We start from the raw sequence: 24117 nt of genomic DNA, 5'->3' as shown, positions 1-24117 counted from the left end.
TTACCGACAAATAAAATATCATCCATACAGGCCTGCAGCTAATTTAATATCTATGATCATTATCCCAGTTAATTGGGGTCGGCTATAAAGATAATATTTATGAATAAAGAAATTTGATAGAGTGGAATAGGTGGAAAAGGATTCATGTGGCGATAAAGATAATATCTATGAAAAAATTAAATTTGATAGTGGAATAGGCAGAAAATGATTCATGTAGCCAACCCCAATTAGTTGGGACAAGGCTTAGATGATGATGACGATGAAAAAAGAAATTTGAGGTGGGGAAAAAAAGAACTCTTGCAGCCTGAGATTGCACAATCCATCATGAGTTTCAAGTGTGGTGGGGCAATGAAATTGTGCCAGCACAAAAGCCAAAGAGGCCATCAGAAAGTGCCATTCAATCATTTTGCAAAAAATCAAAAGAATTTTCAATGATAGGAAGTAGGCCATTTTCATAAGTTATTGTCAACAAAATCTTGTATGCAACAAAGGAACATATATTTCGTAGACAAATGGAAGATGGAACAGGTTCACTTACTGGAAAAGCAGCTCGCAGTCTACCATATTATCAGGGCCAGGTCGATGTGCCTTGCCGTTTGAGCGGAACTGTCGGAAAGTTCTGGGATTCAGACCACAAACATGGGGAACGGCATCGACCAGCTTTCTCTGTAGTGTCTGAAGCCGGCGGAACGTGAGCTCATCAAGAGGTGCAATGCAGCCAATGCTCCCATCCAAAGTACCAAATAAAAGGGCAAACCGGTTGGTTTTGTCAGAGCCTGGAGCTGAGCTGGTTCGATCAGAGCTAGTAGGGAGCATCTGTAAGCGAAAGAACTTTGTCACATGGGCACCCACATGAAACTCAGCTCTAGATAGAAGTTTCTGCCCTTTCCAACTCTCCAACATCTTTGGTGCATAATAGAATATCTGCACAGCACATACAATTGCAACCAGTTTTTAGAATCAAACAAAGCCACGATTTTCTTCCCAAAGAAACATGTTTCTTGAGCAGATGATAGCCTCTTCATCTTTTTGAGGACTTTCAGAGAAGAAGCTTCTTTGCTTCAAACAATTTACCATATACGAGAAACAAGAACACCACATCTCTCATAAGGAATATGAATTACTTGCAAGAACTTGTCCTTCATTTCTAATAAGAACAACAGTATTCTTAATCACAGCATATTCACAAAACCCAAGCTCATCAAAAGGATAAGGCCATGTTCAGATGCCTGTGGTTTCATGGATGGGACAGTTGGCAGCTGCCTAGTCTGCAGGTTGCATAACAGTAAGCAGATATCCCTTTGCCAATTGGGGTAGGAAAAGCAGGTGAAACAAACCTGAGGTCCAAGCAATCCATGTTTTCGTGGATGGAATATACATTCCTCCCATAATTTGTGAATGCATGGATTATCAGATCCCACAATCCACAGAATAGCAGATGTACAAACTGGCACTAAGGTGTATGCTTGTGAGGGAGGTTAACTCGGGATGATCATTGAAGTTATGCTGTCTCAGTTACAGTTTATATAGTCCCCTCAATTAGCTCATCCTTACAACACGGGCTTTCATCAGCTTCAGCAGTTAGTTTTTTATATAAGTATGAAAAAATAAGCTGATTCCCTGTAACTTTCAAACAACTGTCAGCTTCTATACTAGACGCTCCCAAGGTTACCTCACATGCTATTTGCAGAACATAACAATACCAATAAGAAAAAAAGTGATTTGATTAACAAGCAGATCTCTGCAAAAAGTTGCATTTGATCAATAAAAGATCAAGATGATGAAAAAGGAGCTCACCTGAATGTTCTTCTGATCGTCTGAGACTACGAGACTCAGGGTAGACCCATCAATTAAAAATTCTGTGGCATAACAATCAAGTGAGCCGAAGTCTTTTGCCAGCAAGCTCAACTGAGCACCTTGTTCTTTCCAACTGAGGAAGTATATGCTTTTGTGAATGTCACCCAGCAGGATAAAATTCTTGACCTGAAAGCATATTATGATTAGCATATTTAGACATTGCCAATGAAGTACCAAGATGCTTCTGTAACATAGAATACACATAACGCAATACATAAAGTAATTCAAAGATTAAAACACAAATTAATAAATAAGAAGAAGCATGTTCCCTGGAAAAATTGGTGATGAGTTGGTCAAGACTGATCGTCAAGCGGGGCTGGTCATGAGTTGAAGTTGGTGCAGTCAGTGAGTTTTACTCACACTGACATGAAACCATGGGAAAAATGAGACTTGCTCAGCCTTTGTGGCATAGAAAACATCAACTCACTGGGAATATGGTTGAGAAGCCATACATAACTGCAGGAATACTTACACTTTATGGAAAATGGAACTTAAATCACCCTTTGGTTGTTAAAGGATGACAAGTCGCGCAAATTTAAAGAAACAAAAGCTGAGAGTTGACTGGAAAATGAGCAGCAAGAAGAATATCAGTTGCATTCGCCCACTCAATTACATTCATTCTTGCCCTATTAAAAACTTAAAGGAAGCTGCCCCTTTGATTTCAAAAGCGATGAGTATTTCTCGCCAACCAAATGCTCTAAAGGCCTGTTAATAAGCATAAATGCCAAATTTGTTTCCCGATCTTACTCTTCCCTCCTCCATGCCAACCTAAGAAAAACTGATCAATCGATCTTGGAGTAATCCATGAAACTCCAAATAGATTGAAGAAGCCTGGCCACATCTTTAATGCAAAGAGGCAATGAATGAAAAGATAATATGTTCAAAAAAAAAAAAAAAACGAAGAATGAAAAGATAATCAACCGACTCCTCATCACTAAAACATAGAAGGCACACATTAGGCATTATCATACCGCGCTTTCACATATTGTCAACTGTAGGAACCTTTCTCCTACCCACCACCCATGCAAACGCGGCCACCTTGGAAGGAGCACCATATCACCAAAAAAATGTTGGATGACATTTGCCTAACAACTTCAGCAATTCTTCCACCTCTTCATCGATCAAATTTCTTTTGCAAGGACCCCAAATAACTTCCTCACCATGAATAGAATAACACCTATAAACCGAAATATTTGGATCTCAAGCAATACGAGCTAAGTGAGGAAATTGTATACTCAATATTTTATTCCCCGCCCACATGTCTTCCCAAAATCGTATCTTCTTCCCATTTCCTAATGAGAATCCCACACATTCGAAGACATTGTCCTTTAATAGATTCACAACCTCCATAATGATGAGGCCCTATACAAAGATGACATTGTCCTTGTCCTTTAATAGATTCAACACCATATTTTCTTCACCAAGCTTTTGATCGGTGATTTCTCCTCTTCTTTTGTTTTTGCATTTTCACTGTACTTGCGTCATTTTTCTCCTACTCGATTTTCTCCAAAAATTAGGGATTTTATTCTAAAAAACTTGAGAAGGATTGAAATCCACTCCCCAACCAGATCCCCCCTCCCCCCCCCCCCCCCAAACAAAAAAAAATAAAAAAAATCGAATTCCTTTAAAATAAAATAAATCTGATTTTCACAATTCCAGCCCATCGACTGTTCGGTCTTCGATTTCAACCCCAAATCTGAGTTTTAATCTAAAGAGATTCAAAAGGAGTTGCCAATTTCCACATTGAAACTAAGATCTAAAATAAATAAATAAATAATTCTCCTCTTTTTTTTTAAAAGAAATTTCTCTGGTTTTTATTTTTATTTTTAAATTTAAATTTACGCACTTGCCTGTTGTCAATTTCCAGAAACCGATAAATTTCGGCGAAATTTTCGTTGATATTATCAACATCTAATTATTATACAAAGAGGTTGTGTGTGAGATATGATTGATACATGAAATATTGATATCGGCAATATTGTAGGTGAGATATAAGAGAAATTTGGAATTCTTGACATATATTGGGGTATCGGTATGGAGTTCTTGACATATATTGGGGTATCAGTATCACCGACACGACGATACTAATAATATCCATGATATTATCGACAATATCACCAAAACTTAGAACAGTGCCTACATTTGAACTAGAGGCTCTACCATCCTTATTGCATGAGTTTACTGATTTAGTGTTGGGATTAGCTAGTTAGCTCCCACCAATGAGATACATATAACAACATAGATTTGGTGCTCGGCACTAGTTTACTGAACTTGCCATGCTACCATCATCATAGCCTTATCCCAACTAATTGGGGTTGGTTATATGAATCCTTTTACGCCATTCAACTCTATCAAGTGCCATAACTTCAGTTAGAACATAGGTCTTCAAGTCTTTTCTTACTACCTCCACCCAAGTTCTCTTGGATCCTTCCGTTACCCTTTTAGAGCCTTCACTTGTACCAACTCACTCCTAATCAGCACAGTTCTTGGTCTCCATTGCACATGACCAAATCATCTAAGTCTACTTGCCCTCATCTTATTACCTGTTGGTGCTACTCCTAAATTCCCTTGAATGCATTCATCTCTAATCTTGTCCTTCCTTGTCTTGCCACTCATTCATCTCAACATCCTCATTTTAGCTATACTCATCCTATGAACATGTTCCTTAACTGCTCAACATTCTTTTCTCTAAAACATGGATGGTCTTATGAGCATCCCATAAAATTTTCCTTTCATTTTGAGTGGTAAACGATGATCAAATAAAACTCCAAAGGCACATCTCCATTTCTTCCATCCCGCTTGGAATTTATGGGCATCATTCTTCTCAATCTCTTTACCCTCAAGAATTATTGACCCAAGATATCGAAAGTTGTCATTTGGGAAGCTTCTTGGAAAGCAACCTTAACTAATTCCTCATTCCCACTCCTATTGTTACTAAAATTGCACTCCACATACTGTATTTTAGTTTGACTAACTGTAAATCCTTTATATTCTCAAGCACCCCTCCATTAATCTAGCTTCGTGTAACCCACTCCCTCATCTTGTCAATCAAAACTACATTATTTGCAAAAAACCATATATCGAGGGATCTCGTCCTGCAAATGACTTGTCCATAACTAATGTGAGAAGTTACGTGCTCAATGCCAACCCTTGGTGCAAGCCTACAGTAATTGGGAATTAATTTGTCTCTCCACTAGTACGCCTCACATTTGTTACTGCTCCCTCATACATATCCCTGATCATGTCAATATATCCTCTTGAAATTCCTTTCTTTTTCCTTTATTCTCCTTTTTATTTAAAAAAATTAAAAAATTAAAAAATTAAAAAAAAAAGAACTTCTATTAATAAGAAACACTGAAAGGCAAAGAGCTATAAAAACAACCCAGCCATCACGGACCAATCACTACCGTTGGAGGCTTTAATATAATTGGCCTAGGAAACAACATCTAATTGAACCCTCCCAAACACAACTACTTCTGAACCACTCACATCTTTGAAGGACCAGTTGCTCCTTTCCCACCATAACTCCCACAGGACCGCCAACAAAATTAACCTCCACACCATCTTTCCTTTACTTCCGTCACGCAAGAAAAAGTTCTTCAATAGGCTCCGACATCACCCAGGAGATCTTAAAGAGGACAAGGAACCTATCCCATGCCTTACAAGCGAATGCACATTGGATGTACAAGTGGTTTACGATCTCCGATTCCTTCACACACATGATAAAACAATTGAGGATAAGCACCCCTTTCCTCCCACCTAACCAAACAAAGGCTACCACCTTTGGCGACGCCCCATAGGACCACACATGAGATGTGATCGCGCACCTCTCACCCAAAGAATTTTCTGTGAGCGACCTATAGAAAGATGCATGGAGGACGTGCCAGATTTGACTACGGGCCACAACATCGAATCCTTCTAGCTCGATACCAATTTCACTTGGAGGAGTCGCTCTAAAAGACGGACGAGCATCTCCACCCTCATCCACCATGTTCCTCCTATAAGGGGGAGACCACACAACAGAATCACCGGAAACAGAAAAGCAACTCACAACAGAGGCATCCTGATCCAAAGCAAGTGAAGCAATTGACGGAAACTCTTCTTGAAGGGGCCCCTCACCAACCCACATATCTTACCAAAATTGAATCATTTGCCTGTCGTTGCAAGAGAACCTACCAAACTCCTTTCTTTCCTAACAACCAACACCCACTAGATTAATTCTCTGGGGACTCTATGGTACACTTTCTTTAAGTAAATAAAGACCATGTGGAGATCCTTCCTCCTCTATATTTCTCCATCAATTTTCTAAGTTGGAAAATAGCTTCAGTTGTAGACCCCCCTGACATAAAACCAAACTGATTTCTGATTCAATTGTCTTATCCCTTAGTCTTAGCTCAATCACTCTTTCCCAAAGTTCCATGGTATGGCTCATAAGCTCATAGGTTTAATCTCATAATAGTAAGTGCAGCTTTGTATGTCTCATTTATTCTTATAAATGGGTACCATGGTACTTTTCCTCCATTCATTTTGTACTTTTTTCTTCAATCTTACAAATCTGATCATATGAACCATAAAGAACATGATGAGTTACATCGACAAGCGATAGAATTGCTTAACAAGGGGATGGTCAGATAAAGTATCAGCAAGGGGATGGTCAGATAAAGTATAAGCCTTGTGCATTTCCAGCTTTACTTATTCCAAAGAACGATGAATAGACGTTGAAAGGTTAGCATGATGACGCCTGTGAAATCCAGATACAATACACAGAGGTCCAGTAAACAAGACTTGAAATTTGGCAGCAGACATGCCGATGATGATAAATGAGGACCAAGAGCCATGGCATATGCATATCTGTAAGGAGTTCAAGTGAATCGTTTTGATATGACATTTGATAAGGGACAAAACCCTAGGTCAGACATCCTTACCACCATAAAAGAAAAGAAAAAGAAAAAGAAAAAAAAGGCACATATATCCTTTCGCCAAGCTAAGGAGGTCGGACATCCTTACCACTAAAAAAAAAAGCGCATTTATCCTTTCACCAGGCTAAAAGGACAAGAGAACAATCTTTTTAATATATGTATGATGTGACAACATCATGTGTGACAAATCATAATCCTATGTTCTCTCATAACGAAATCTTTTTTCCTTATGCAGAGAACAAAGGGAATGAAATATGAACAAAAGCTTCAAAAACTTGACTAAGAACATAAAATAATCTGCAAGGAAACTGTAGGAGTCAAATTTATACAGCCCGAAAGTAGAAGCAACGGTATCTGCAGTTATATTTTTTTATCCAAAAAGGGAAAAGATATACATACAATATTCAAGCTCACAACATAAAGCGGAATAGGGGTCAAATTTATACAGCTCAAAAGTAGAAGCAATGGTAACTGCAGTTATACTTTTCTTTATCCAAAAAGGGAAAAGATATACATACAATATTCAAGCTCACAACATAAAGCGGAGGAGCATCATAAAATGCCACACCATTCAACTCAGCACCCGTCCATTTGTGTAAGATTATTTTAGGGCCAGAAGCTATCAGCAAATGACCTTGAAGGGAAGCTAAAGCAGAGATAGCTCCCTTCAATTCCTTTGAATAAACCTCTGAAATCTGGACAAAAGAAAAAGAAAAAGAAAAAAGAATCAGGCATAATTAAGAATTTAGTAGGGGTCATTATTTATTTATTTATTTTGAACACGTTGATTGCAATCAACCGACGTACTAGACTATTTGATAGTGGTTGATTGTAATCAGCCTATGTAATAGTCTATTACATTGTGCCCATGGGAGCTTTGTGCTCTCATTGCCGGTCACAAGCCTAGATCGAGGGTTGTGTTGGGTTGGCAGCCAGCGCCAAACTTATGCCATAACTTTGATCATGAATCCGAACAATATGACATTCCAAACTCATGCTAGGGCATTTCCAGCCCTTGTAGAAAGGTATGGTGGAACAGGATTCATGTAGCTAACCCCAATTAATAGGGATAAGGCTTAGATGATGATAATGATTTATTTATTTTGGCACAGGGCAAGTGTCCTTCAAAAGATGAATTCCAGACAATCAAAGAAACAAGCAATAGTTCCAATCATACAAAATTTTGAGAATTATCAGTATTTTTCCCAATAGAAAACAGAAGCACACGTCCTCTTGCAGCTACATCCTCTCCTTGCACATATGCTGTCCCGATGGCCAAAAGTGTTTCACTTTCTTTTGTTGTGGTATTCTGGGAGGAGAGTATGAGATAAGAGAAAACTAAAGTAAATATAACATAGAGAAGCAAAACGTAACAGATTGGTGCTGTAGACTGTAGTTTTACAAAAGGGATCTAGAAACTAGTACCTAACTCTAGATAAATAAACCAAGAAAAGAGTTATAAATACAAGGACAAAAATATCTCGATTAAACTTACAAACAGTGTAACCATGCGCACGGTGAGTGCATTTTCAGAAGTCTGCATTGGAATAGTAGCCCTTGTTTCCCAGGGGCCACCAAATTTTTTTGGTTCTAAAATACGGACTTCAAACTCATCTATAGTGTAGGTCCTTTGGAGGTCATCAGAATTTAGGTTATCATGCTCCATCTGATGGCTTACTTCTTGATCAACCAGAAATGAAAGAACTTGATTCAGTGGCTTAGCAACCTGTTAAAAGAGGAATAAAAACTGAACAACAACTCCACAGCATTTAAAAAGTATATAAAGTAAAGTAAATTTAGCATTTGGATCTATAAGAAGTAAGAATCCTGATAATCAGGTCAGTTCAGTTGTTGCTGCTGCTGCTGCTGCCACCACCACCACTACTTTGTAGGTAAATCCGCAATGAAAATTTTGTTACAGAAGTAAAAGAAAAAGAAAAAGGTATATTCGTCAAGGAAATGGATGGCGAAGGCTGGAAAAATAAACAATGGCGAGAGAACCCATATTTAGCACGTGATCCACCAAAGCATTAGCTTTGCTTGGGATGAGGTGGAATGAAACATTGAGAGATATAGTGAAAAAGGAAGATCATTACATATTTATGTCCCACGAGAGAATCATTTTCTCTTTGGCTGTATGGAAGAATGTGCACAGTGTACTAGTACTGATTATTTCTTCTAGATCTATATTTGCATGTACAAGACCACTTACAGGAACAGATACAATGATTGGATAGAGATTCTTCTCAGCAAAGTATGTGACTTGATGTGGAGTGCCCCTCAAAGGAATCTGATAATAGCAGAAAGTAAATTGAGTATACCAATGCTAATACTGACAAAACCATGGAAATAAGCACAGTTCTGTAGATATCAGGGAAAAAAAAGACCTCACCTTCTGAACTGGCCAGTAGTTGTCATAGCTTGATGCAGAAGGTAAATGGCAAATTTTCAGGAAACCCTAGAAAAGAGGAATCATCCAAGTCAATTTCTCTCATATGTTCTCTGAAAAATACAAAATCGAAACCATAAATGAGGAATCAATACCTGTGAAGTGACATATATAAGCCCGTGATTGCAATTTACATTATGGAGAACGGTGAATGCCACGATAGAGCCGTCACAGAGCTGCAAAAGAAAAAGAACTAGCAGAAGGATAATTTGCGTATAAAACATTATTCAAAATATCTAGGGAGAAAACAAGTATTGACAGAGTAGATGACCAAGGGTGGGTTTATTTATTGTTGGTCCATGTTAACAATGTTGTGAATATAGCTTAACATGAACATATGTGACACCCCCATGCTTTGAACAATTCAGATGTGAATGAACTAGACATAGTTGTTGAAATGATAAAGTAAGCTTTTAGAGTGAATGGTTGTTTGACATGGTATCAGAGCGGAAGGTCCTATGTTCGAATCTCGAGAGCAGCAAATATGCCTTGCTAATATATTATTCTCCCACGAGGGGTCAGGAAAATCAGGTCCGGCCCAGGGACCGGGAAATTAAGCCCGGCCTATTTATGGTGTGAGTGTCCCTCCACCTTCGTCAATATGTTCCCGTGCGGAGTTCCCACCTCGCACGTGCGGGGGGGTGTTGAAGTGATAAAGTCCCTCAATATACATTGATACAGCACACTCTGACAGCTTAAGCTTTTGGAGTAAATGGTTGTTTGACAATAGTTTACTGGTTTCTATAATTATTAAAGAAATATATAAATCACTGTACCCCTTCAATTTCCAAAAAAGATAAAATTGCAGCAATTTATGGACTCCTATATCAAGCCTTACACTTTGATGTTCATCTGCACATACAAACAGTTCTTTTAACTAAAGCTATGGATCTTGGAAACTCTACCTGGAAGCAGTGCACCAGCCAGTTGTAGGCTGATGTCAGGTTGGCAACCAATTGCAACTTTCAACCAAGAAATCATGAGGATTCCTGTTTCAAAAAGGATTGGGTAAATAGTTTTTGTAAAGCCATCGCCAATTAGCTGGGACAAGGCTATGATGATGATGAACTATCATTATTCGTTTCGAATATGGATTACTTTTGGCAGGATGGTCATACCGATATCTTGAGTATATATTAAATTACATGCTTGAGCATCCTTTTAAGAGAAGATCGTATCAGAAAAGAAAAAAAAAAAAAAAAGGAACACATGCAGAATGCCAGAATAGGGCGTTGGCCCGAACTACTGAGGAACCAAGCTCAGAAAAATGGCATGTCAGATTGCCCTCTGCCAATCCTTGCAATTTTGAAATAGAATGCCATTGTGTTGGCTGTCATTGTTCCATGCATAAATTAGAAGTACTTTAGGTGCATCTTAGAAATTTTCAATATCATCAACTTGTTGCATACAATTTGAAGTTGCACAAATATCTTCAATGTTAGCATTAAGGTTTTGACAAGAAAAAAGAAAATTAAATAAATAACAGAGCTTTGCAGAAGCTGTTTATATTTTATGTGTTTGGGGATTCCCCATGTCCACCACCCAAACCATCCCACAGAAACTAATAACACTTCCAGAATGAGAGATTTCTAAAGAGCCAATTATTTGAAACAAACCAAATTCCTACTTCTACCTACGTGTAATACAATGATTTTCCCTTCTTTGTGTGTGTGTGTGCGTGTGTGTGCATGTGTATGTGTGTATAGAGAGAGAGAGAGAGAGAGAGAGAGAGAGAGAGAGAGAGATAATTGACAAGATTTATGATCAGACTGAAAGCAAAAATGAGTTTGGCTTTCATGTAAAAATGAGTTTCGCTTTCATGTTAATTTAACTATGAAAAAGAATAGTTTGTGCACCTGCGGATGAACTCGTAGCCGTTCCCTGCAGAGCATGAACCAAGCCGGTCTTGACCCGGAAAGGAACAGGCCATGATAACCCCCTACGTTCTTGAAAACGGTCATCCTTTGGCATGGGACCACAGCTGAAGATTCTTCTTGCGTAAATGCTTCCAATGAGACACGAACAAATCTCAAATTTCTGAGTCTAGAGGTACCTGTACTACTGAGATCCATGGAACTCTGAGCAGATATTTCCTCAACTTTTGGCATATTTTCCTGACCTTCATACAAATAAGCATGGTAGCAGAGCATTGTCCCATCAGTTAATATACCAAAAAGGAATGGGCAGCTATACGGGCCTGACCATCTTTGCATGGCCAACTCTACAACCTTCATGTTCTGTGTAGGTTCTTTCTTAACTTGGCCGGTCATTTCTTCAGATTCGATCTGAAATTTCTGAGTATCTTTGGACAGTTCCCGAATGTAGGTATCCACAAGATGGGTCTTTCCTGACACAAACTTTTCAACAGAGAAAACACATCTAAAACTAGGCACCTCCAAAATTTCAAGTGTACCGCTTTCATAACAAACAACACAATATATGTCACCCTGATCATGCAATGATCCATCACCCCCATCGATTGCCTCAACAACGCCAGTAGAAAGCCAGGCATCGCTACTTGCCTTCCGGAGCCATGGCTCAGGTCCTTTATCATGATAAAGTGTACAGGAAGATATTGATTGAACTGAGCTTTCAAATGAAGCAGGAACACTAACAGACACAGTGCATGTGGAAGGGTCTGCAAAAAGAGTTTGGACAATAGAATCATCGAGGAGTAAAAAAAAGCATGATAAAACTCAATTAAAATAAAGACTGAATAATCAATGTGGCATGTATTTGCATGTACAGGTGCAAATGCTTAACAAAAAATATAAACTTATAACACCAAATTTGAGTCAAAATTAGCATCCAGTATCAGTCTCCTTGTTAAACATATATCTACTGCTGGAGGGTGCCTGTTAATATACGAAATATGGGGCCGTACAACTGTACAGCCCATCTAGGGACGTGTGGATGTGGCCTGACAGCTGTACCACCCACTTGGATGGTGGATATGATTATGGGCCTAGCCCTCCTTTTATCTCTTTATTAAAGTCAAATTGGTGGAATTTTTTGCTTATGTTACTAAGGGTATTTATGTCTCTTCAACACTTTCCTTTATTAATATAAATGTGGTGGGGGGTGGTACAACCTAATCCCTCTCTCCCTCTTTCCTCTATTCTTTCGCGTGCTACAGTGCCGGCTATGGTGCTGTGCTACAGTAACAAGTATATTGTTCTACAGTGCCCAAAAAGAAAAGGCTCTCAACAAATGGAGAAAGATCTGTGGCAAGAGAAGACATGAATTCATTGGCATGGGAATATAATGTCACTTACAGCTGATTGTTAGAACTCAATTATTTGATAGTTTGATTAATAAATAGATGCCATAACTCATAATATAATGAAATGTGAAGTATATGTTGATACAATCCAATCTGAAAGATAGCAATATGAGATGTAGCCATGATCCATATCAAAGAGAAAAAAGCCTTTCGGAAAGAGGAGGAAAAAAAAAAAAACCTCCAACTAGGGCTGGACCAGCCCTCTTCTTAATTATATTAAGTCATGTCCAAAATACCCTTGGAACCAGAGGCAAAAGAGGAAAAAATACAGGCGATGTGTTTTGTCCAGAGAGAGGGCCCACAGTCCAGAGAGAGGCTCATGGTACAAAAATATATACAATCCACAAACAAAACCTATTTTAAAGACATAATTATACCCAACAAGGGACAAAAGGCTTTCTTTCTTTCTTTTTTTGGGTGGTTCAAATGGATGCTTCAGTTAGACATAACATGGTTAAGCTGGTTATGGACCTATGCTATGGGGATCCTTCAAACCTCACTAGCTTTTCAAGAGACACATATGCTATGAGGATCCTTCAAACCTCAGTAGCTCTTCAAGAGACACAATGCATATGGCAACTGTGCCCGAATAGGAGAAAAATCAAGCGTGAGCATCATAAAATTAGAGAACCTTGTTGAATTTTAAAGGGTTAAGTTTGGCGAACTGTTGCTTTACAACACTTAAATGTTATTGTTGCACCATATTTGTACATTAAAAAAAAAAGAAGGGTAGATTGTTCATCCTTCTAGTGCATTTATGGAGTACACTCGTCTGAGGGTAAAAGAATATCCATGACGAAAATTCAAATATTTAACCAGCTATGTGTGAAAGTGCACACAGTAAATGCTGAATATAGAACATTGCGTAAATGGAGAACTAAATTACAAAATCCATTACATCACCATACCTCCAACAAGAAGCTGAATACTTCCGTCACTCATTCTCACTAACACATATGGATCAGCTATGGAAACAGAGGATGCTGTTGAGCTCTCAGAACTTGAACTTGATTCAGAATTAGGAGGTCCAAAGCTCAGATCCTGTGTCATATAAGCACCGTCAAGAATACGAGCACCACGTGCGAAAACCTGGACAACTCGACGCCTAGAGAAAATACATAAAGTAAGTCCAGAGAGGTCCAGTGCATCTTCAACTCCATATGATTTTTTCACTCACCCAATTTTATCCTCCAACCTTTCAAAACCTAGGACCAGCCGAAGGTCATTTTACGTTAAACAAACCAATGGCAACCCCATAAACTAACAAACGACTCATTGGAATAGGAAGAACAAATCTCAAATGAATTTTTTTGTGTTGTTGTAATAAATAAATAAGTAGCAGAGGTCATGATTTAGCTGACAAAGAAGTGTTTCACTGAAAAACATAAGGGACAAGATATGTGACAACCTATATCATTCTCTCAGCAAGTTAAGATCCAAAGCAATCAGTAACTAACAAAGAGATGAAGAGGACCAGCACCACCTGCCATCACTATCGATGGGTCAAAAATTTGAAGTTCTATAAGATAAACAGATAATAGGATCCAACACTGTGACGTGTACAACAACCTACACGCACACATATAGCGAGTCGATTAATTGGCCAGGTTGACAATGAGTGCCTGTGCAGCAAAATGCAAGCTAAATGGGGTGACACTTCCGAATTATACTACAGACTGAAATGCAGCTGCACACACTGAAACAGTCGGATAGAGCCTTCATTAAGATATAAATCATGAAACTATTCATTCAGTTATAGAAAGTGGTGAAAAGGGGTGAGAAGAGCAAGCTAAAATTAAAATGGTAAGATTAGACTCAATCCAACACCTGCATTTTGACTACTTGTTAATGAATATATTAATATGGAAAGACCATAATAGCATGAATCTTCTACTTACGGTGCCACCGTTTGGAATCTTGTGAGGGGCTAAACGCATAAAATAGCTTATTTTCTAATCTACGTTGCCAGGCACTCATGCTCCCATTTCTGGCCTCTCGTGGGACTACTAAGTGTAAGACATCATTGAGCACTAGACCTTTTTAAAGACCTCAACAAGATAAGTACAGCCTGGACTTCCCTATACTGAAAATGAGTAAAATGGAAAATCAAGGTTTTAAAAATATGGTATCAGGAGTGTATTTACAGAGACCAAAACCGAATGATAGGCGTATTGGACCCATATCGGCCGGATTTTCTTTTTCGCGCAAACATTTTGAAAAATTATAAAGGAAATATGAAAAGAACATAAAACACCAGACTCTTTATCTTTTTTAGTTTGTGTTTTAACATCCATTCAATGGTGTATTAGAGCATTTCTTTGATAAGAGTGTTGTTTATTGACTTGCCTTGCTGAAAGTCAACCAAAAATGGCCCAATCAAACACAAAACAAGCATCATTTGGAGGATTTGGGCCCATTATATTGGAATAAAACACCAATAGGAATGGGGGGAAAAAGTATTGGTTTACCCCTTCTTCTGATTTTTCCCAAAATGGTCTGTTATGTTTTTGTTCATCGAATGTCACGCAAATATTCTATTTTGATCCCCAAAATAGGCTTAGATCTAGAATAAGTATTAAGCTTCTTCCATGGTTTAAATGAAGATAGAAGCTGAAAAATGAGAGCAAATTTGCAAATTTCCTTTTGAAATGGGACCTTTATGGTTGCATTGGTAATCGGCATGTAATAGTTGAAATGGGCCCTCACGGCCTCTGTGTGTGTGTGTGTGTGTGTGAGTGAGCATTGTTTGGAGTATACCCAATATTATCCCTATCTCCAGTTCGACGACACTGATCACTTGCTATCGCCAATGTATCGTAATTTATCGATGGTATCGCAGTGGTATCTCGCTATTTTTGTCATTTTCTCTTTGTAAAGTTCCTTCGTATCGACGATACTTCATAGGAGTCGACCACGTTTCTTCCAAAAACCCATTCTAGCTCATTTTTTCACCATTTTCTTTCAATCTTTCCTCTTTTAAACAAATTCTAGGTGGATTTTGGTCCATCCTATGCAATCTTTTAAGAGAAAAATGTAGATTTCAAAGTAGAGTCGATATTTGAAAGGATTTGGGGCTGGTTTTCATTCGGTGAGTTATTTTGCATTTTGATCCTCTCTTCTCCTTTTTTTGTTTAAATCATATAAAATTAGTGTGAAAAGGTTAGAAATCCTTCATTCTTCATGTTTTGCATGAAAATCAAAATTTTGAACTTTCGATTTCGAGATTTGATAGTAGGTGGTCCGAAAAATTGAGGAAAATTCAAAAATTTCCCATTTTCTCCCAAATTGGTTGCAATCTTACACTCCTAACATGAAATCAAACATGTATGCGGCCTGATCTATTGATTCATGGAGTTTTTGTGAATTTTTGGGAAAAAATATTTCTTAATTATGAATTCACTTTGAATATAGTTGCATCAGCTCAATGAGATAGTGCATAGCTTAGGATCCTATATGAAGGAAACTTATTGTGTGCACTTTTTTTGGTAATGTAATGACTTAAAAGTGTGTATTAAACAGTGTTTTAAATATCAATGATATCAGCCGATATATCACACGATATATCTTGTATCCCACTTGTGCGATACGAAACGCATAGGTAGTGCCGATATATCCCACCTATTCGATCCAGTGAGCATTTTCAATTTTCAATCCATGTTTTTGTTGTAAATCATGTTAAACTAGTGTCAAATGGTTACAAATCCATGATTCCTCATGTTTTCCATGAAAAATCATGGATTTGGAACTTCGATTTCGAGATTTGGGGGAGATGGGTCAAGTTGCGGAAAATTGAGAAGAATCAAAATTTCTCAATTTCTTACAAATCAGTTGCCATATTTGTATACAAACACAAAATTAAACATTTATGCAACGTGATCTAGTGATTCTTCTTTTGCTTTTGAATGTATTACTTGTGTTTCCATACATGTCTTCTTGCGTTTATAAATTATATGAATAGACTTTGAATATACTTGCATCAGTTCGGTTGGAAAGCACATATTAGGACCCCATACAAAGGAAACCCCCTACTATTTGTACTTTTTTTTAAAAAATGTTTTGATTTCTATGTGTGTATTGATGTCTTTTTCAACAATCCATGAAGTTTCATTGAAAAATTCGACCAATTTCCCAATGTCCTCATGTTTCCCAACAACAATGATACATTACGCGATATAACCGATATATCCCATGCGATAAGCGATCTCTATCCATATCCCAAAGGTGCAATACTTTACGCAATAATGATATTTAAAACATTAGTATTAAGCAATGTTTTCAGTATCGACAATATCGGACGACATATCTCGTATTCCACCTGTGCAATATGAAACACATAAACAGTGTTTTCAATATCAACGATATTGGCCGATATATCCCACGATATATCTTGTATCCCACATGTGCGATACGAAACTCGCAAGTAGTGCAATATAACTCACATATTCGATTCGGTGAGCATTTTTTTATGTTCGATCCTTTTTTTTCCTGTAAATCATGTTAAATTAGCGTCAAATCATTACAAATACATGGATTGAAAGCTTCAATTTTGAGATTTGGAGGAGATGGGCCGAGTTGCGGAAAGTTGAAAAAATCAAAATTTCCTACTTGGTCGCAAATTGGTTGCAATCCTTATGTCCATACATAAAATCAAACATGTATGTAACCTAATCTACTGATTCTTCTTTTGCTTTTGAATGTATTGGTTGTGTTTCCACAAGTCTTTTTATATTTATAAATTATATGAATGAACTTTGAATATACTTACACCAATTCAGTTAGACAACGCATAGATTAGGACCCCATACAAAGAAAACCTATTATGTGCACATATTTTTTGTAATGTTTTGATTTATAAGTGTGTTGATGTGTTTTTTAACAATCACTGAAGTTTCATTGAAAAAATCGACCAATTTCCCCATGTTTCCAACTACAACGATACATTACGTGATACAACCGATATATCCCATGCGATAACCGATATATATTTGTATCCCAAAGGTGTGATACATAACGCGATACCAATATTTCGAACACTGCACATAAGTAGTGCCAATATATCTCACATGTTCGATCCGATGAGCATTTACCATTTTCGATTCTTTATTTTTGTAAATCATGTTAAATCATTGTCAAATGATTATGAATCCATGATTCTTCATGTTTTGCATAAAAATCATGAATTTGGAGCTTTGATTTTGAGATTTGGGGGAGATGAGACTAGTTGCAATTTTTTTAAAAAAAAATCAAAAATCAAAATTTTTCAATTTCTCACAAATCGGTTGCAATCTTTGCGTCCAAACACAAAATCAAACATGTAACCTGATCCAATGATTCTTCTTTTGCTTTTGAATTTATTGCTTGTGTTTCCATACATGTATTCTTACATTTATAAATTATATGAATAGACTTTGAATATATTTGCCGCAATTTAGTCAGATAGCACATAGATTAGGACCCCATACAAAGGAAACTTATTATGTGCACTTGTTTTTCGTAATGTTTTGATTTCTAAGTGTATATTGATGTCCTTTTTAACAATCCCTAAAGTTTCATTGAAAATTTTGACCAATTTCCCAATGTTTTCCCATGTTTCCCAACAACAACAATACATTACGCGATACAACTGATATATCCCATGTGATAACCGATATGTACCAGTATTCCAAGGGTGTGATAAATTACGCGATAACGATACAAAAAACATTGGTATTAAGGTCTTTTTTAACAATCCCTAAAGTTTCATTGAAAAAATCGACTAATTTCCTAATGTTTTCCCATGTTTTGCAAAAACGCACGATACATTACCCGATACAAACGATATATCCCGTGCAATAACCGATACGTACCTGTATCCCAAGAGTGCGATATGTAACACGATACCGATACGGTAAACACTGATACTGATAACACTAGTGGTCTCAAAATTTCTAGGTATCGGCAATGTATCACTAAATATCGCCATTGTATTGATATCGCCAGTATTTTCGATTGTGTAAATTCCAAGTGTCGCTTGTATCGCCAATGTATCGATGTTGGGGCTATACATGAACCGAGTTAGCTCGGTTAGCTTGCTCGACTCGACTTGAAAAAGCTCAATTCGACTCGATTTGAAACTGAGTTCAAGCCGAGTCGAGCTGATTTTTTGAGCTAGAAAAAATTTCAATGCCCGAGCTCAACTCGACTCGGATCGAACACAACTCGAATCGAACTCAAATCGAACTAGTTCGGTGACTCGGTTACATTGATATTGATGTTGCTCACCAAGTGTTTGATGAAATGACTCAATGAAGTGTCGACTAGTGGCAAGGAAGGTATGTATATGAAAAAAATACATTTTTTTCTTGATTTTGATGTTGCCTACAAGGTGTTTGATGAAATACCTATAAAACCACTGTTATTGTAGTGCATACAGTGAGAATTTGAAGGTGCAGACCATATGTTTGTGAAAATGCTGCACAGGTGAACTCGGCTCAAACTGGACCGAGTTGTTGATCGAACCAAGCCGAGCTGGCCAGTCAGGCTCGAGGACCGAGCCAAGTTCGAGCTGGGGTCAGCTAGTGGCCAAGCCGAGTTGAGCTGTGCCAAGCTCGACTCAGTTTGACTTGTGTACACCTCTAATCGATGTCATCCATATTTTCGACCGTGTAAATTTCAAGTGTCGCTTGTACCGCCAGCATATCGACTATATTTCGATAATATAACCAATGTATCAATATCGCTAAAAATCTATTTAATAAAAAAATTCCATTTCAATTTTTTTATGGGTGCATGGTTGTATGCAATGTTCAAATTGTCGATGATAATATCGATCATATCGTGATATTGTCGTTATCGCAACATGGGCGATATCGAGACCACAATCTTTCATTTCCTTTCCAGTTGTCGACGATCTCTCAACGAAATATCATGTGTTGTCGATATTTTGAAATATTGATGGATGTTTGGATGAAAGGTGAGATGGTTGGATGGATAGATGAGATGGATTGACTGATTTCTTATGATAGCACATGCTTTTAGGCCCTCTTAAACGGAAACTTATTATGCGTGCATTCTTTTTGCAACTTTTTTATTCTTAAATATGCAAATGTATATTTTAGCATCTCCTAAAGTTTCACAAAAAAATTCCACCGTTTTCCCCATGTTTTCCTGCATTTCCGGTTATCAACAATATTGATATTGTTCGTATCCCCGGCCAGCGAAACTTGTCGCAATACCGGTACTTTGAACACTGGTAATAAGTAAACTCTGTGGGGCCACCGTGATGTGTATCATTATCCATGCCGTCCACTTGTTTTTCCAGCTCATTTTAGGGCATGAGCCCAAAATTGAAGAATGTCCAAAGCTTAAGTAGACCACACCACAAAGAAACAGTGGAGATAATGACATCCATAGTTGAAACCTTCCTAGGGCCCACAGTGATGTTTATTTGTCATCCAACTTGTTAATAAGGTCGCACAAACATGGATGATGGGAAAACACAAATATCAACTTGATCCAAAACCTATGTAGCTCCCAAGAAGTTTTCAAAGGTAAGCGTTCAATTCCCACTATTTCCTGCGATGTGATCCACTTGAGCTTTGGATATGCTTCAATTTTGGGCTCATGCCCTAACATGAGCAAGAAAAACAGATGGACAGCGTGGATTAAACACATACACCACGGTGAGCCCGGCAGAGTTTACTCACCACGCTATAGCATGGTGAGTAACTCACTACACAATCAGCGAGACAACTACCTTTATTTTTTACGTGGCCCACTGTGATGATTGTACAAAATCTAATTCAATCAGGAGGTGACCCACTAAAATCTATGCTTAGAGACAACAACAGGCCCAACCCTTATTTAGGTTGGCCACACCAATGGAAACTATTTCGAGGGTGAGCATTGCCCTATACTCTTTTCTATCATGTGGTCCACTAGAATCACATGTGGGAAGGAAATTTGCGCCCTGGGCCTAACATGGGATGATGCACATGGTGATCTGGGTGGATTTCACACGTACATCAAGGTGTGCACCTCAATTTTTTTTAGAATGGCACAGGATACCTAGAGCAGTCCAAACGCATACTAAGGAGGTTGTAATGTCAGTGTCAAGGGGCATGAGCCCAAAAAAGAGGCCGATCTAAATGTGGCCTTATCCACCCATCCACTTTGGATCATTATTTCAGGCATGAGCCCAAAAAAAGGCTGATCTAAATGTCAGGTGGACCACACTACATGATTGAGCGCACTCCATTAAAAACTTCCTAGGGCCTATTGTAATGTTTATTTGCCATCCAACTTGTTAATTAGGTTACACAAACACAGATGAAGGGAAAACACAAGTCAACTTTATCCAAAACTTTTGTGGCCCCCAAGAAGTTTTTAATGGTGGGCGTCCAATTACCACCGTTTCCTATGGGGAGGCACCTAATTTTTTTTAGCATGGCACAGGAGTCCTGAGTCCTGACACCATTTACAATTCTAAGGCGGATAGTGATGGTGTTCTGTGGGGCCCGCCATTAAGTAGGTGTTTTATCCACATCATCCATCCATTTTCGATCACTTTTTAGGGCATGATCCTAAAAAAGAGGCCAATCCAAATCTTAGTTGGACCACACCACTAGAATACACAAGACGAAATTAATATTAAAAATAAAATAAAAAATCAATGGATTGGGCATAGGTATGCCAAATTTGGTGGCATGGCAATAGCAGGTTTCATCTCATACACTACAAAAGATATTAATTGAGACAATAGGGGGCAAATATGACAATTTGCCAATTTTCAAACAATTGGTTTGTTTTTAGTAAACAAGATTTTTTTTCGTGAAAAAATTGCTTTTTTTCAAATATCAAGACTTTTTTCCGACAAATTACCAAACAGACTTTTCAATATTTATAAGTACTAAAATTCAACACTCAGATTTCAGCACTTAATTTAATTTTCAGACCTTATTTTTCAGTTTACCAAATGGCACCTTAGATGGTTTGCACATCTACAATGGAGATCAAGAACTGCTATTGGTTAGGAGTGAGCGGGTTCAAGTTGAAGGCTAGAAAAGGGCAAAGGGAAGGCCCAAAAGGACATGGGTGAAGGTAGTAAGAAAAGACTTGAGGACCAGTTTGAGGATATAGTGTGATAATAGACTGGGAAAACAGGATTTGTGTAGCTGACCCCAATTGGGATAAGACTTAGATGATAAGGATGATAATCATGATGTATGACAAAAAGCATTCCAGAGTGTATTATGAATGCCACGAAGACATTGGCACTACCTAACTCTAGATTATATATTAAATGTTTGCAGCTTTTTGATATAACATAAAAATGAAGCAATTGTCACTGAAACCTGAGGAACACTTGTCATATGAATGTTGACACAGTTAAGCACACAAATCATTTTGCAATTTACATACTCTAAAATCTTTTTTTTTCCTGAATGGTGCTCTAAAATCGAAGTATAGTATGTTGAATTTCCATGTTTAACAAGAAATCCCATGGAGAATTTTGTAGCTGTGGTTGGTAGGAGAAAGGCAGGGTTCTTCGGAAGGAGGCACAGTTGCCAAGAGGCATGGCTTCTTTGTTATACAATCCCTACCATACAGTCTCACTAACAAGGACAGCCCCATAGATGCCAATGAAGCTTTCCAAGTAAAAGAATTGATGAGGATTCAAAAGTAAAATATAGTTGATAAAATAGAAGCAGCGTTAGATATTGCAGCTATTGGTGCCTAAGTTGGCAATAGATGTAAGGAAACCAGGAATTATTGCAGCTATTGGTGCCTAAGTTGGCAATAGATGTAAGGAAACCAGGAATTCTGATCTTAATTTGTTTGTCACGAGAAACTCCTAAACTTCCATGTTTAACAAAATACCCCATGGAATTGAAGCTAAGGAGATAGCGGAACAAATGTATTTGTTAATTATTGCCCGCAGCACATGAGGCTAAGGAGATACCAGCAAGAGAAATATTCCTATGAAACAATAAAGTAGGCATGACAAAAATCACACAGTTTCACCTTCCAAACAAGTTCCCTGCAGCAACAGTACTTCCCTGAACATAATAGTCAACAGTTTCTGTAACTTCTCCTAAAAGATCAGCTGTCTCAAGAACCTAGAAAAGAAGGAAGACAGTAATTAGAGCAGAAAACATTATTACAAAAAAGGATAAACCATTCGCAAATTCTATGTCTAGTTGTAACCAGTGTTTCAAATAGCATAGCAGTAGCGTATGCTACGTAGCGTAGCGTGGCCGTAGCGCTACACAGCGTCCCAAATAGCGTAAATCCGTTGTAGCATACGTACGCTACAGCTACGTAGCACGTAGCGTCCGTAGCGTGAGCTACAATGTATTTTTTTACTATTTTATTTTATTATTATTTTTTTCATATTTTCTTTGTTTCTAATGTTGAGGAATGTGACACTTGTATTATACTTGATACTTTTAACCTATGGGATTTTTATTTCTTTTCATAATTGTGACTTGTGGTTTCAATTAGACATTATTAATTAAAGTGGTTTGCTTAGAAAGTTGTTGATGTGATAATTATTTGATTTGGCTTATATATGTGGATTGGCTTTTGATAAATGATAACTAATAACTTTTTTGAACATGCTTATAATTGATCAAATGAATCATCTTTTAGGCATTTTTATATTTTTTTTCCTTTTTTCACTATTTATTATATTTGTCCTATTTTTAAATTAAAAAATAGAAGTGTCGTGTAGCTTACGCTACACGCTATAGAGGGTTGAGCACTACGCATCACGCTACCGCTATTTAAAACACTGGTTGTAACATAGCATGGATGTAATGCTTATGAGAACTGTCACCCAACAACACAGAAAGTTTAACTGATAATATAATGTAATTGTTGATGGACTATGATGATCTCATATTCTCATGTGTGACCATATGTGGCCCACTTTACATGGGCACTATGGTTTCTAGTGTTTCATATTGTTATTGGACTAAGATAATGTATTATAATAGAGTTGAAGTTCATGAGCTTTGTTTTGTGTAAGAACTTAAGTATTTTTTTAAATTTATTTGGGGGGGGGGGGGGGAGGGGGGGGGTTATTTTTATAATAAAAGCCCTACTAATTAGATAGGAGAGGCTAGAGCATCATCGCCTATTGAACCCTTCTCTCTTTCTCTTTCTTCTTCTCATATTTTCTCTCTTCTTTTTCTCAATCTTACTCAAGAACATGGTATCAGAGCAGCAATTGATCCAATGCTTTATTTCTTTCCTCTTTCATGTTCTCTCTTCTTTTGTTTCTATAAGGCGTAATCCTAAATCCGTTGGGGGCTGATTTACACAAATCACCTTTATTCTTTGTTCAGCCACTGCATGGCGGGTTGTATAGTTGTCTCGTGAGTGTACTTGAGGCTCACTTTTGTATACAACCAATCGTGATATTTCAAAGTGGTTCATTGTGCATCTATGGCCAGATTTAGAGACCAAGTATTAAGTGCAGAAGTTGTCTATAGCCATATTTGAAGATCAAGTGTGCATATAAAAGTCGTGAATAAATATGAACTGTTTTTTCGTATTTGTTATCACTAGGTTCGTACATGTGTGGTGGTGATCATTGATATATGCTCTCTTGAAGCAGTTGTTAGGTA

The 24117-nt window shown here is 37.7% G+C and overlaps 1 protein-coding gene across 4 annotated transcripts in view; it reads right to left on the bottom strand.

Annotated features, from left to right (window-relative positions):
• The window catches only part of LOC131233441 (cleavage and polyadenylation specificity factor subunit 1), a 75343-nt gene that overhangs the window by 1748 nt on the left and 49478 nt on the right, over positions 1-24117 (bottom strand). For all 4 annotated transcript variants that reach the window (XR_009165245.1, XM_058230147.1, XM_058230148.1 and 1 more), the window contains 11 exons: positions 22511-22605; positions 13417-13613; positions 11082-11863; positions 9321-9401; positions 9169-9234; positions 8989-9066; positions 8272-8502; positions 7954-8085; positions 7295-7471; positions 1798-1983; positions 539-924 (listed from right to left, as the gene is read on the bottom strand). Coding sequence is in view for 3 of the 4 variants with exons in the window: in XM_058230147.1 (XP_058086130.1) it covers positions 539-924; positions 1798-1983; positions 7295-7471; positions 7954-8085; positions 8272-8502; positions 8989-9066; positions 9169-9234; positions 9321-9401; positions 11082-11863; positions 13417-13613; positions 22511-22605 (2411 nt within the window). In the remaining variant the exon portion in view is untranslated. The remainder of the gene's footprint in view (positions 1-538; positions 925-1797; positions 1984-7294; positions 7472-7953; positions 8086-8271; positions 8503-8988; positions 9067-9168; positions 9235-9320; positions 9402-11081; positions 11864-13416; positions 13614-22510; positions 22606-24117) is intronic.

The sequence above is a fragment of the Magnolia sinica genome, chromosome 18, assembly GCF_029962835.1.
Source record: "Magnolia sinica isolate HGM2019 chromosome 18, MsV1, whole genome shotgun sequence".
In the NCBI taxonomy this organism is placed as follows: Eukaryota; Viridiplantae; Streptophyta; class Magnoliopsida; order Magnoliales; family Magnoliaceae; genus Magnolia; species Magnolia sinica.
The sequence above is the reverse complement of the archived record's forward strand: the minus strand, read 5'-3'. Positions and strand labels throughout refer to the sequence as shown.